This window comes from Bombina bombina, chromosome 10 (genome assembly GCF_027579735.1).
Source record: "Bombina bombina isolate aBomBom1 chromosome 10, aBomBom1.pri, whole genome shotgun sequence".
Lineage (NCBI taxonomy): Eukaryota > Metazoa > Chordata > Amphibia > Anura > Bombinatoridae > Bombina > Bombina bombina.
This window is the reverse complement of record NC_069508.1, coordinates 33,696,051-33,711,725: the sequence shown is the minus strand read 5'-3', so window position 1 is coordinate 33,711,725 and position 15,675 is coordinate 33,696,051. Positions and strand designations below refer to the sequence as shown.

Sequence of the window (15,675 nt, the reverse complement as noted above, 5' to 3'; positions counted from 1 at the left end):
ATATCTCTCTCTCCTGAGTTTCTGTTTGTATGTGGGATGTTTTATGATAGAGTTATAGTCCTGTGCTGGACAAGAGTGGTCTACTTTTCTTATTGTATTATTTTTTACTACTACCACTACCGTGCACTTTTTGTAAATGTATCTCTAGTTTACATTTTGTGGCTACTCTCTTATATATTATACCAGTGGTGCTGATTTAAATACGTTTATTAAAAATATTAAATGTTTATTATGATTAAAATTAATTACAGTTGTTTGGTTTTATGTTTTATTTAAGGCAGATAAAATCAGATAAAACTACAGTTGAATCATTTTGGTCCTAAGAGAACATTCCTAAAGGCACTTTAAACACTGTTTGTACGAACTCTGCTCTGTGGGATATTCAGAGCACCAGGATGGTCATACTCAAGTGCACAGATAATGGTTCATTTTACGCTTGAGGACATGAACAGCGTGGCTTAAGGAACCGTGTCCTGAGACTCAGGTACAGATACATAATGAGCAAGCACATGCTGGATAGAAAATAAAGAACGACACAAAGACTAATGTCTAAACGTGAGAATCCAACTTCCAGCATCTTCACCCAGCGCCCTTTCCAATTGATCTCCCCATTTTCCATGACCACTCCAACAAGATACTTTGTATCAACTCCTCTCTTCAAAAGCCTCTCTCTTGCTGCAACTGGATCAAACTCAGCATCAGGGGGGTCCAGCAATGTCTCAGGGTGACGTGCATGTACTTCATTAAGCAGATTGGGATCTTTTAGTAATTTGACTGGATACAAACGATTTGAAAATGAGTCCAAGTCCACTATTTCTTCATTAACCTCATCTTCAGCTTGGGGATGGACTGCAAGTTTCATTTTTATGATACTTGGTCTATGGTGTGCAATTGTTTCTTTATCGTCTTTCTTGTCTGCATTATTTTCTTCCACTTTGGACAGCGAGATCTTTTCTTCATTGTAGCTTGGAGCCTTCAACTCTGAGAGATCCCTTTTATTCCTTTGATTGCTCTCATTCTTTCTTTGATTTTCCAGAAGCACCTTCTCATCTTCCAAATACTCATAATTTATATTATCCTTGGCAAAATGAGTCTTCATAAAATTCAGCATATTTGGGTAATCCCATGTTGATTCCTTACCCTCTTCATGGATTCGACAGAAGGGGCAGAGTTCTGGTGTAGGCCACTGAATCTTTGGGAAATCTGGATCTTCACTCTTGGCTCCTGTGAAAAACAAAAAAAAATTATTGAACAGTCCCTGTTGTAAGTTAAAAACTTAAACTTGCTTGCTAGCTGAAATACAGATCCTATCACGTGGTAATGCTAACCTACAAAAATCCTGTGCATCAGTTATCATACAGACATTACACTCTAAACTACCAAAATCCTGTGAACCTGTTTTCCTACTGACATTAGACACTAACCTACCAAAATCATGTACACCAGTTGTACTACTGACATTACACTCTAACCTATCAAAATCCTGTGCACCAGTTATCCTACTGACATTAGACATTAACCTACCAAAATCCTGTGCACCAGTTGTATTACTGACATTACACTCTAACCTGACATTAAACACTAAAAATGATGTGCAAAAATCTAAATATGCATACAATTATTATATCAGCTTGGGATTCACGTGCCCTGTATTACACTTACGAATATCTAGCTGGTATATCTCACTACACAGAAAAGTCAGGAAGAATTTCTTAACACAATATTTGTTTCTGTTTTTACATAAAATGTGAATGTTTTCTAGAATATTTTACAATCAGTATTAAAAATAGGGTAGGAATTATACACAGTAGAAAAGGACTTATGTTTTCTTCCATATCTGTGTTTATGAAAGAAAATGAATATAATAGGAGTTTACTATAAAAACACCAAATTATGACTGTACTGTATATATTGAAATACAGGTCAAGGTGCGTTTACTAAATGATGACACCCACTACTAAGCTGAATGCAGCACAGACAAGTTAAAGCATATTTTCTTTATTCTTATATGGCTTATAGGTGTGAACTGGTTTGGTTTTAAACCTCAGTTATTAGGTAAACATAAAAACTATATTCAGCAGCACAAATAAACAGAATAAAAATAAATAAAAAATAAAATAAAAAAAGATTGCCCCTGATAACCCTACTGTGAACATAAGAGCACAAGTCACTTGGCTTCACCATATATTTTAATATTTTGTAAGAGGTCTAACAGGCCACTCTCCAGATGGTCCACTGAAGAAATGATGGTAGTGTCAGCCTCACTGGGCTTGAAAGGGCTTTGGGGTGACACCTGTCTGAAACCATGACAAACGTTTTGTTATCCAAGAGGAGCCCAAAATTGTGAGAGATGCCGACATAAACAAGGTTGAATTTGAACAAGGTTTTGGCTTCTTATCCTGGAAATTAAATTAGCATTTGCTACCCCCATGCCAGGCCCTGCGGCACTGAAACACAAGCGTTGGGTCCTAGAGCGAGATAAGAGTCGGGCTGTGATGTCTGGCAAGGCTGATGGGCGCACTATTCATAAAGGGACTGTAGGTTTGGATGTTCGCGCCATGCTCAGAAGCTTTTGGCTTAGCGAGGCTGACAGTGCTGTGTAATGTACATTCTTCATTTTTGAGGAACTGTCTGCAAATGTGCTAGGATAGCATTGTATGGGTCTCCTATCGAAGTGAAGTGCAAAGTCTGAATGGGAGGTGTTAAAAGGTCATTTCGGTCTCCCATTCAGTGCTTGGTTAATCTGTATTGAAGTCCTAGTATTCTTGTTCCCAGCCTGCCCTCCTGATCTTGACCCTGGACTGCCTTCTGACCTACATACTGTCTAACCACTGTCTGTACCTCACCATTTGGGCTGATTCTGTAGTTAAAAGACCCCTGGCTCTGTTCTCTGGACTACTCTACTTTTATGTCTTTTTGCTGTGACACCTGACTGCTGATAGACTTCTCTTTACTGAACTTTGGCTTGTCTATGGCTTGTCTATGGATTATCCCTTTAACTTAAAGGGACGGCCTAGTCAAAATTAAACTTTCATGATTCAGATAGGGCATGTAATTTTAAACAACTTTTTTATTTAAATTGTATCATCAAATTTGCTTTGTTCTCTTGGTTATCTTTGTTAAATGCTAAACCTAGGTAGGCTCATATGCTAATTTCTAAGCCCTTGAAGGTTGCCTCTTATCTGAATGCATTTGACAGTTTTTCACAGCTAGTTCATGTGTGCCATGTGAAATTATTTATGAGAGGGCACTGATTGGCTATAATGCAAGCTTGCCAAAAGAACTGAAATAAGGGGGCAGTCTGCAGAGGCTTAGATATAAGGTAATCACAGATGTAAAATGTGTATTAATATAACTGTGTTGGTTATGCAAAACTGGGGAATGGGTAATAAATGGATTATGTATCTTTTTAAACAATAAAAATTCTGTAGTAGACTGTCCCTTTAATTTCCACATCTGTCAGTTGTGATGAATGCATCAAAGCTACCTACAGTCTGTTCCTGCTACAGAAATCTGACTCTTGCAGATGTGGTTCAAGGTGATTATTGCTTTATCACATAGAAGAAAAGTTTCTTTATAACAGTGTCTAAGTCAACTAAACAACAATTTGCCATTAAATGGTAAAGTCATCAGCTTGTGCATAGAAGCAGTGTCAGATGACTAAACATTCAGCCATAGCCTTGCAGTGGTTAAACAGTGAACACTCTCACTAAATATTTGTGATGCTTCATTTGATGGCGGACTGATTAAAAGTAAGGTGTCCAAAAGTCATCAGAGAAGAAAACAATTCTTGCTGAAGTAATTATTTTCATCCAGATATTGATAGTCCTGGCTGTGGCAGCGTCTGTTCTCAGGGAAGGGAATGCATCAGTGATGCTTAATTCATTTAGTCCACACAGCTGTCATGTCAATTGTATTGTTTTTTTTCTGTTTGTTTTACTATTTGTAAAGAAGAAAAAAAGTAGATTTTTTTACTTTTTTTTTTATACATGAAGAGTGAATAAACTTTTTTGAACTTGTACACTGAAAGCAAACAGAAAATAAACACTTAAAGTGAAGTATGCCCCGAGGTGACTAAAATATGGAAGTACGATCTGTGCTGTAATTCAATGAAGGGAGCTCAGCATTAGAAAGAGAGAGAATATGTCTAAACTAACTAACAGGAATTAATACAGTAGTAAGAGGAAAAGAACAGAGCTGCACTGAAAGCCGCCTTCTCCAATTAGAAGCTTCAAAAACTTGGTACAAATAAACCAAAACAGGTTTCATTCAAAAGAGATTGACCATAGACATATGCTTAGAGCTATGATTGGCTGACCAGGCATCAAAGCTGTATGGCATTTAGCAGAGAATGCAGATCAATAGTATAGATAACGGAAAGAGCTAGTTATCCAGAATCTGTTCAACTAAAGCAGGTTCAATGACTAACTCCCTAAAGACTCTGAAGGATTCTATGGATAGGTAAGCTGAGTGCGCTTTTAAAAGGTTGGATGGTACTTTTGGATATATTAAATACAAGTACAACTTCCCAAGCAATTTTTTTTAGCTTTATTCATGTGAAACACAAGATACATTTTTTTTTATTCTCTCAAAATGAAAAGGATGGATATCTAAAAGGTGAATGGCTTCTCCTAGACTCTAGGGTGAGATTTAGACTTATAATCTAGGACCTAGAGGATGAGTCTAAATCTAAGTTGAAATCCAAAAACCAGTGGAGGCATAAGATTTATAAATTAATTTAGGATTTAAAATCGGGGTCATGCCTAAAAGACCCAGAACCAGACAAGTACAGTAAACTGATAATTAAAAAGCCTTAAAGAATTGAGGAAGCCTCACATGTGGTAAAAACCTACACATACCTACATAAATTAGCCTAAATTTGAACTCCTCCACAGAGGCTGCAGACGTACCTTTTCTAAAAGCATTTTGGTTTGGCAGGAGAGAGCGCTGAAGGGGTTAGAGAAGAAATCTGGAAATGTCAGAGAGAGGGCAGCAAACACTCCCTGTGCAAGTTGCCACAGCTACAAGTAACACTGATTAGCACAGATTAACTAAATACAATTAAACGACATAACAAAATAAACATTCACAAATGTATTAAAAGATGGATAACAAATATGTTCTAAGAGTAGGCTGCAGAATAACTGACTTAAAGGGAAAAAAAATATTTTTATATTTATGCATTAGAAATGAATCACTGTTTTTATCACAACTTTTGCGTTGGCCTATTCGGGACAGATACAGACAAGTTCCTCTGTATATTAACTCATCACTGTACAGCACGGAGGAGGATCAGGGTTCTGTATTCCACGGAATGTACTCAAGGCTGAGGGGACACCTTACTAATATAATTGCTGCAATACATGCATCACATGATTTAATCTGATCTTCTGCAGTAAACACTATTGGAAGGCATCTTCATCCTAGCTTGTTCCAGAGGGGTGACGTACACCAGAATCCCCAGCTTCCTGAAGATGGACCGGTGCAAACACCCCACACCTCCTTGGGCAACATATATCCTTAAAATAATACTTATTAGCAAGAGAAGACATTCAGAGAGCTGCAGAAATGATCTGCATCCTTACTGTGGCTCTAAGGAATGTTCAGGATTCTTCTTTAAAGGGACAGTCTACAATAGCATTTTTATTGTTTAAAAAGATAGATAATCCCTTTATTACCCATTCCCCAGTTTTGCATAACCAACACAGTTATATTAATATACTTTTTACCTCTGTGATTACCTTGTATCTAAGCATCTGCAGACAGCCCCCTGATCACATGACTTTGTATTTATTATCAATTGACTTGCAGTTAGTACTGTGCTGTGCTAAATCTTAAATAACTTCTCGGGCGTGAACACATTGTTATCTATATGGATCACATGAACTAGCAGTCTCCTGTTGTGAAAAGCAAATACAAAAACATGTGATTAAGAGGCTGTCAATAGAGCCTTTGACACAGGCAGAAATTTAGAGGTTTAAATGTTATAAAGTAGATTAATATAACAATGTTGGTTGTGCAAAGCTGGGGAATGGGTAGTAAAGGCGTTATCTATCTTTTTAAACAATAACAATTTTAATGTAGGCTGTCCCTTTAAGTTTGAAATCAGAGTGACATACATCCCAAACATGACGGTACTACTCATGCTGTACATGACAGTACTACTCATGCTGTACATGATGGTACTACTCATGCTGTACGTGATGGTACTACTCATGCTGTACATGATGGTACTACTCATGCTGTACGTGACGGTACTACTCATGCTGTACATGACATTACTACTCATGCTGTACATGACAGTACTACTACTCATGCTATTCATGACAATACTACTCATGCTATACATGACAATACTACTCATGCTATACATGACAGTACTACCCATGCTGTACATGACATTACTACCCATGCTGTACCTGACAGTACTACTCATGCTGTACATGACAGTACTATTGATGCTATACATGACATTACTACCCATGCTGTACATGACAGTACTATTGATGCTATACATGACATTACTACTCATGCTGTACATGACAGTACTATTAATGCTATACATTACATTACTACTCATGCTGTACATGATGGTACTACTCATGCTGTACATGCCAATACTTCTTATGCTGTACATGACAGTACTACTCATGCTGTACATGACAGTACTACTCATGCTGTACATGACAGTACTACTTATGCTGTACATGATGGTACTACTCATGCTATACATGACAGTACTACTCATGATGTAGATCCATCACTTAACTTCAGCATTTAATGTTGCTTTTGCTATATTAAAAAAAAAACTAAAGAAAAGTACAGCAAAGGATATATGATAAAGGGCAACACTGGCATACAAATCTGCCTAAAACACATGCAGCACTTTAGCACTAACAAACATATATTACAAAAGATAAAATTGAACCACAGGCCTCAGAATATGTTCATAAATATAAAAGAAAAAGAAGCAGCTGAGCTGGACTAGATAGACAACACAGAATCAACACAAGTGAAGAATCCAGGCACGAATACCCCAGACAAGGGGAGAGAGAGAGAGAGAGAGATAGAGATAGAGAGAGAGACAGAGAGACCTCACCAGGGTCATATTGCAAATACATATAAAAAGATCCAAAATCCATATTTTGAGATCCAAAACAGGCCAAAAAGTACCCTCTTTCTTGGGCACTATAAAGAGATTTGAATAAAACCTCTCGCTTAATTCTAGAGTTGGAACTGGAGCAATCACTGCCATTAATTCCAGATCTCTGCATAAGCCAAAAAAGCTTGGGCCTTTAAAGTGAATGTCAATTTTGATGAATTAGTGCCCAGTTTTTAATAATCCTATTAAAAACAAGGGGACTTTAATTCATCAAAATTGATATTTCACTCGTTTTCTTCAAAAACTTACCTTTTAATCCTGGCAGCTGTTGACGAATGACGAATCCGGCCAAGATTCCCCCGGGGGGGAAGCCGTGATTGGAGGAAGCCGGATTCGTAATTTCTGACGTCGCAGAGGCTTCCGACGGCCAGGGAAATCGCTGGAGCGGCTGACAGGATTAAAAGGTAGGTTTTTGAAGAAAACTAGTGAAATGTCAATTTTGATGAGTTAAAGTGCCCTTGTTTTTAATAGGTTTATTAAAAATCGGGCACTAATTCATCAAAATTGACATTCACTTTAAAGGACTGCGAGACACTCGAGAAATAAATAATCCCCCCCAAAAGCTCTGTTGATCAGAATACCTAACCACCTACACCAGCCCTGAGAGGCTTCCTCACATGCTAAATAGGTTACAGCAATACTGGAACAGGAACGGATTTATCTCAGAAAAGGCGTCTTAAAAAGTGTGATAAATGATTAACCTTTAGTGCACTTGCGCTACCTGTGAGCAATAAAGCCAAGAACCCGAAGGAAACAAGAGGAAATTTAGCGCATGAAATGGAATATACGCAGTGTACAGCTCAGAAGTAACTACTGACCTTCTAACCTTAAAAAAATCTAAATATTTAAAAGTGCCATAAACTGCTAATATAAAATGTATTTTTTACAAATATATGACCCCAGACTATGTGTACATGTTCATATTAATAGCTGGTGGGCTATGAAAGTGCAAAGTACTTACCTGTCAGCACCTTTGTCCACTGTGCTTACTTCAGCTGCAGCAACTTGATTCCAGTAGACAAGACCATCCTAGGTAGTGCAAGCATGATTCTAACAATTTAAATCAATAACAGCATCTGCAACCCAGGGGACTGGTGGAAAAGTCCACATTTCACCTAGGGAAGGCTGTGGACAGTGCCGGATTGGCCAGTCGTGATACCGGGAGATTTCCTGGTAGGACGCCGGCACTGCAGGGCTACATTACTTGTGCCGAGGGAGCCTCTGGTGGGACGATGGCACTGCAGGGCCAAATCCCTTGTGTAGAGAGAGCCTCCAGTAAGGTCAGGGAGCAAGTCTTTTGCTCCACTCCTGACAGCCACAAGGTAAAGGGCATGATCAAGGGGGGAAGGTGCTGGGCCGGGAGGCTGGGCAACTCGGCCAGTCTTCAAAAATGTCCAGGGCTGGTTTAATCTCCCAGTCTGGTCCTGCCTGTGAATCCCACAAGGTGCAATTCACTGTAGACAAAGGGATTGGTAGACAAGTTCATATTTTACCTGGGAGGCCTGCAACATTTCTCAATGCCTGGTTGACAACTCCTTGTCTGGCCCTCTGAATGACAGGTTACTACTACGAGGAGGAAACGGGTCTCCGATCAGTTTGAGGACTATTCTCAAAAATGAGCAGGTCTGAATTTCACTTTGACCTCCTCCTTATTGAGTAAAAAAATAATAATTAAGGATCATGGAAAGTGGAAGCGATTTAAAGCTGGATTTAAAGTGGTGTGCTGGGATACCTTTTGCCTACTCCTAGTGGTCAATAGGGGAATTCCCACACAGAATGACTTGTGGGCTCTCACCATCTCATGAAAGAAAAAATAATTTGGCTGAGATTTGGTTATTATAAATAAATAAAATGTGGAAATTTCCATGTGGATATTTTAAGTAGTTTAAAATATTTTACATAAAAAACTGCAGTTTTCAAAATGATATAATACAGGACTATATATAGCCTGAATAGGCTAGAATGGAAAGCATTTATATGTGACAGGGAAGTATTATTAAGTGCAAGAAAAAACCTTTTCTAAGACAAGGGTCCTGCTTCATTCAGAGGTTTAAGCAAATATTTTAGTTATGCTATACCTATATGTTTTTCTTAAAAAATAAGTTTATTAAATTCTCAGATAGATGTATATGAGCATGGAATTTTTGGATGCAAAAAAAAAAAAAAAAATTGTCTGTGAGTAAGGAGATATACTCAGTGACGCATTTAGGTTTTGTGCTGCCCTAGGCACCTAACATTCTTCTTTTGGCAAGGGTGTAACATGATTTTTTTCAAAGTACACGTTCAAGTGTGGGTGTGTATATATGTGTGTGAGTTTGTGGTGTGTAGTGCAGTGTAGGTGTGTATATGTGTGTGGGAGTTTGTGGTGTATAGTGCAGTGTAGGTATTTATATGTGTGTGAGTTTGTGGTTTGTAGTGCAGTGTGGGTGTGAGTTTGTGGTGTGTAGTGCAGTGTGGGTGTGTATATGTGTGTGTGAGTTTGTGGTGTGTAGTGCAGTGTGGGTGTGTATATGAGTTTGTGAGTTTGTGGTGTGTAGTGCAGTGTAGGTGTGTATAAGAGTTTGTGAGTTTGTGGTTTGTAGTGCAGTGTAGGTGCGTATATGTGTGAGTTTGTGGTGTGTAGTGCAGTGTAGGTGTGTATATATGTGTATGAGTTTGTGGTTTGTAGTGCAGTGTAGGTGTGTATATATGTGTATGAGTTTGTGGTGTGTAGAACAGTGTAGGTGTGTATATGTGTGTGTGAGTTTAGTGTAGGTGTGTATATGTGTGTGGTGTGTAGTGCAGTGTAGGTGTGTATATGTGAGTGTGAGTTTGTGGTGTGTAGTGCAGTGTAGGTGTGTATATGTGAGTGTGAGTTTGTGGTGTGTAGTGTAGGTGTGTATATGCGTGTGTGTGTGAGTTTCTGGTGTGTAGTGCAGTGTAGGTGTGTATGTGCGTGTGAGTTTGTGGTGTGTAGTGTAGTGTGGGTGTGTATATGTGTGTGTGAGTTTGTGGTGTGTAGTGCAGTGTAGGTTTGTATATATATATATATATGTGTATGAGTTTGTGGTTTGTAGTGCAGTGTAGGTGTGTAGTGTATTGTGGGAGTGTATATGTGTGTGTGAGTTTGTGGTGTGTAGTGCAGTGTAGGTGTGTATATGTGTGTGTGAGTTTGTGGTGTGTAGTGCAGTGTAGGTGTGTATATGTGTGTGTGGTGTGTAGTGAAGTGTAGGTGTGTATATGTGTGTGAGAGTTTGTGGTGTGTAGTGCAGTGTAGGTGTGTATATGTGAGTGTGAGTTTGTGGTGTGTAGTGCAGTGTAGGTGTGTATATGTGAGTGTGAGTTTGTGGTGTGTAGTGCAGTGTAGGTGTGTATATGTGAGTGTGAGTTTGTGGTGTGTAGTGCATTGTGGGTGTGTATATGTGCGTGTGAGTTTGTGGTGTGTAGTGCAGTGTAGGTGTGTATATGTGTGTGGGAGTTTGTGGTGTGTAGTGCAGTGTGGGTGTTTATATGTGTGTGTGAGTTTGTGGTGTGTAGTGCATTGTGGGTGTATATATGTGAGTTTGAGTTTGTGGTGTGTAGTGCAGTGTAGGTGTGTATATGTGAGTGTGAGTTTGTGGTGTGAAGTGCAGTGTAGGTGTGTATATGTGAGTGTGAGTTTGTGGTGTGTAGTGCAGTGTAGGTGTGTATATGTGCGTGTGAGTTTGTGGTGTGTAGTGAAGTGTAGGTGTGTATATGTGTGTGAGAGTTTGTGGTGTGTAGTGCAGTGTAGGTGTGTATATATGTGTATGAGTTTGTGGTGTGTAGAACAGTGTAGGTGTGTATATGTGTGTGTGAGTTTGTGGTGTGTAGTGAAGTGTAGGTGTGTATATATGTGTATGAGTTTGTGGTTTGTAGTGCAGTGTAGGTGTGTATATATGTGTATGAGTTTGTGGTGTGTAGAACAGTGTAGGTGTGTATATGTGTGTGTGAGTTTAGTGTAGGTGTGTATATGTGTGTGGTGTGTAGTGCAGTGTAGGTGTGTATATGTGAGTGTGAGTTTGTGGTGTGTAGTGCAGTGTAGGTGTGTATATGTGAGTGTGAGTTTGTGGTGTGTAGTGTAGGTGTGTATATGCGTGTGTGTGTGAGTTTCTGGTGTGTAGTGCAGTGTAGGTGTGTATGTGCGTGTGAGTTTGTGGTGTGTAGTGTAGTGTGGGTGTGTATATGTGTGTGTGAGTTTGTGGTGTGTAGTGCAGTGTAGGTTTGTATATATATATATATGTGTATGAGTTTGTGGTTTGTAGTGCAGTGTAGGTGTGTAGTGTATTGTGGGAGTGTATATGTGTGTGTGAGTTTGTGGTGTGTAGTGCAGTGTAGGTGTGTATATGTGTGTGTGAGTTTGTGGTGTGTAGTGCAGTGTAGGTGTGTATATGTGTGTGTGGTGTGTAGTGAAGTGTAGGTGTGTATATGTGTGTGAGAGTTTGTGGTGTGTAGTGCAGTGTAGGTGTGTATATGTGAGTGTGAGTTTGTGGTGTGTAGTGCAGTGTAGGTGTGTATATGTGAGTGTGAGTTTGTGGTGTGTAGTGCAGTGTAGGTGTGTATATGTGAGTGTGAGTTTGTGGTGTGTAGTGCATTGTGGGTGTGTATATGTGCGTGTGAGTTTGTGGTGTGTAGTGCAGTGTAGGTGTGTATATGTGTGTGGGAGTTTGTGGTGTGTAGTGCAGTGTGGGTGTTTATATGTGTGTGTGAGTTTGTGGTGTGTAGTGCATTGTGGGTGTATATATGTGAGTTTGAGTTTGTGGTGTGTAGTGCAGTGTAGGTGTGTATATGTGAGTGTGAGTTTGTGGTGTGAAGTGCAGTGTAGGTGTGTATATGTGAGTGTGAGTTTGTGGTGTGTAGTGCAGTGTAGGTGTGTATATGTGCGTGTGAGTTTGTGGTGTGTAGTGCAGTGTAGGTGTGTATATGTGCGTGTGAGTTTGTGGTGTGTAGTGCAGTGTAGGTGTGTATATGTGCGTGTGAGTTTGTGGTGTGTAGTGCAGTGTAGGTGTGTATATGTGAGTGTGAGTTTGCGGTGTGTAGTGTAGTGTAGGTGTGTATTTGTGAGTGTGAGTTTGTGGTGTGTAGTGCAGTGGGGGGTGCATATATGTGTGTGAGTTTGTGGTGTGTAGTGCAGTGGGGGGTGTATATGTGTGTGTGAGTTTGTGGTGTATAGTGCAGTGGGGGTATATGTGTGGGTCTAGGGAGCGTGTGTGTAGTAAAACTAAAAAAGTGCTGCCCTCCAAAAAAAATCTGCTGCTCTAGGTAAGTGCCTTTTTTTTTTAAGTAGGCCGAAACATATATACTGCAGTTATAGAATTGCCTAGGGCAAAAAAACAAATTATGCTTACCTGATAATTTCATTTTCATCTGTGGGAGGAGAGTCCACTGCTTCATTCATTACTTGTGGGAATTAAGAACCTGGCCACCAGGAGGAGGCAAAGACACCCCAGCCAAAGGCTTAAATACCTCCCCCACTCCCCTCATCCCCCCGTCATTCTGCCAAGGGAACAAGGAACAGGAAGAGAAATATCAGGATATAAATGGTGCCAGAAGAATAATATTAAAATTTAGGTCCGCCCACCAGAGCAAATGGGCGGGAGCAGTGGACTCTCCTCCCACAGATGGAAATGAAATTATCAGGTAAGCATAATTTATGTTTTCCATCTTAATGGGAGGGTAAAAGGAGGCGGACAGTATACAGAGGGTACCACAGCCTGCAGAACATTTCTCCCAAAAACAGCTTCCGCCGAAGCAAAGACATCACACATTTGTAAAAGTATGTAAGGAGGACCAAGTAGCCGCCTTACAAATCTGTTCCACAGAGGCCTCGTTCTTAAAGGCTCAAGAAGAGGCCACAGCTCTAGTTGAGTGAGCCGTAATCCTCTGAGGAGGCTTATGTATGGATGTCTATTAGGCCAAATGGATAATCCTCCTCAACCAAAAGGACAGAGAAGTGGAAGAGGCCCTCTGCCCCTTATGCTTCCCTGAATACACCACAAATAAAGACAAAATCTGTCTGAAATCTATCGTGGCCTGTAGATAAAACTTCAAGGTTCGAATCACATCCAAGTTATATAGTAACCTTTCCTTAGACGAAGAAGGGTTAGGACACAAAGAAGGAATTACTATCTCCTGATTGATGCTACGATCTGACACCACCTTGGGAAGAAATCCCAACCCAGTACGAAGCACAGCCTTATCAGCTTGAAAGACCAGGTAAGAGGGCTCAGATTGCAAGGCCGCTAACTCAGAGACTCTGCAAGCCGATGCAATAGCCAGAAGAAATAGAACCTTCCAGGAAAGAATCTTAATGTCAAGCGCATGCATAGGCTCAAACAGAGCCCACTGCAACACCTTAAGAACCAAATTTAAACTCCAAGGAGGAGCAGAATTTCTAAAGGCAGGTCTGATCCTAGACAGAGCCTGAACAAAGGACTGAATATCAGGAAGATCCGCTAGCTTCTTGTGTAACAGCACTGATAACGCCGAAATCTGTCCCTTTAAGGAACTGGCGACAAGGCCCTTATCCAATCCATCCTGGAGAAAGGCTAGAATCCTGGATACCCTAACCTTGTGCCAGGGATATCCATGGTCTTTACACCAGGATAAGTAGGTCATCCACACCTTATGATAGATGCGACGAGTGACTGGCTTCCTGTCCTGGATGAGAGTATCAATTACTCTCTCAGAAAAACCTCTCTTGGCCAAGACTAGGCATTCAATCTCCACGCAGTCAGCCTCAGAGAATCGAGATTTTGGTGTAGAAAGGGACCCTGAACAAGCAGATCTCTGGGACAGGGCAACCTCCATGGAGGAGACGATGACATCCCCACCAGATCCGCAAACCACGTCCTCCGCGGCCACAACGGAACAATCAGAATGGTCAAAGTTTGCTCCTGTTTGATGCGGGCCACCACTCGAAGAAGAAGTGGCAACTGTGGAAAAATTTAAATTAGATTGAACTCCTAAGGCACCACTAAGGCATCTATCAGCTCTGCCTAAGGGTCCCTGGACCGCGACCCGTATCTGGGTAGCTTGAAGTTGAGTCTGGACGCCATGAGGTCTATCTCCGGCGTCCCCCATCTGTTGCAGATCTCCACAAACACCTTCGGGATGGAGAGACCATTCCCCCGGATGAAACAATTGTCTACTGAGAAAGTCTGCTTCCCAGTTGTCCACACCCGGAATGTGGATCGCAGAGAGCGAACAATTGTGAGTCTCTGCCCATTCCAGAATCCGAGATACTTCCCTCATGGCTAAGGAGTTTCTCGTTCCCCCCTGATAGTTTATGTAAGCCAACGAGGTAATGTTGTCCGACTGGAATATGATGAATCGGGACGACCCCAGGTGGGGCCGAGCCTTCAGAGCGTTAAATATCGCCTGAAGTTCCAGAATATCCACTTGCCTTGTGCCCTTCTGGCACCCCAAACAGCTCCCCATCCTGACAGACTTGCGTCAGTCGTCACAATCTCCCAGGATGTCCCCTCGGCCAGCTATCCCAGACAGATTCACCAAGAGAGGGATTCCCTCACTCGGTTGTCCAAAGAGATCTGTTGGGATAGATCTGAGTGATTGCCGTTCCATTGTCTCAACATGCATAACTGAAAAGGTCTGAGATGGAACCTGACAAAAGGAATGACATCTATGCTGGATATCATGAGCCCAATCACCTTCATACACCTGGCCACAGATGACCTTGAGGAGGTCTGAAGGGCAAGGCAGCTGGACACAATCTCGGAACGTCTCTGCTCTGTAAAGAATATATTCATCGATATGGAATCTATTATCGTACCCAGGAACTCCACCCTGTTGCTGGGGACCAGAGAACTCTTTCCTTTGTTTATCTTCCATCCATGGGATCGAAGGAGAAGAAGAAGAGCCCTCAAGTGGTCCTTTGCGAGATTGCAAGATGGAGCCTGAACCAGAATATCGTCCAGATAATAAGCCACCGCAATACCTCTGGCTCTCGTTACTACGAGCAGCATCCCCAAAACCTTCGTAAAGACTCTTGGGGCGGGCGCCAGACCAAACAGTAGGGCCACAAACTGGAAGTGTTGGTCCAGAAATGTGAATCTTAGGAACCTGACATGGTCCTTGTGGATTGGCATGTGAAGGTAGGCATCCTTCAAGTCTATTGTCGTCATAAATTGCCCCTCTTGAACTAGGGTCAGAATCGATCTGACCGTCTCCATTTTGAACGATGGGACCGAGAGAATCTTGTTTAGGCACTTTAGATCCAGAATTGGGTGGAACGTGCCCTCCTTCTTTGGGACCAAGAAAAGGTTTGAATAGTACCCCTAGACCCCTTTCTGCTAGAGGTACTGGGACGATTACTCAGAGAGAAGACAGATCCCTCATGCACTCTAGAAAGGTGTTTCTCTTCTCTGGTCTTGAGGGTAGGTTTGACAAGAGGAATCTGACCCTGGGCGGATTAGACCTGAAACCTAACCTGTAACCGTGGGTGATAACCTCCAGAACCCAAGGATCCTGTACGTCTCTCGTCCAAGCCTCTGCGA

General features: G+C 41.2%; 1 protein-coding gene across 1 annotated transcript in view; it reads right to left on the bottom strand.

The window, feature by feature from the left end:
* Positions 1 to 251: 251 nt before the first annotated feature.
* Positions 252 to 15,675, bottom strand: part of QSOX1 (quiescin sulfhydryl oxidase 1) — a 108,876-nt gene continuing 93,452 nt past the window's right edge. The window contains exon 12 of the mRNA XM_053693942.1: positions 252 to 1,224. Coding sequence (XP_053549917.1) covers positions 431 to 1,224 — 794 coding nt within the window. The 3' untranslated portion in view covers positions 252 to 430. The remainder of the gene's footprint in view (positions 1,225 to 15,675) is intronic.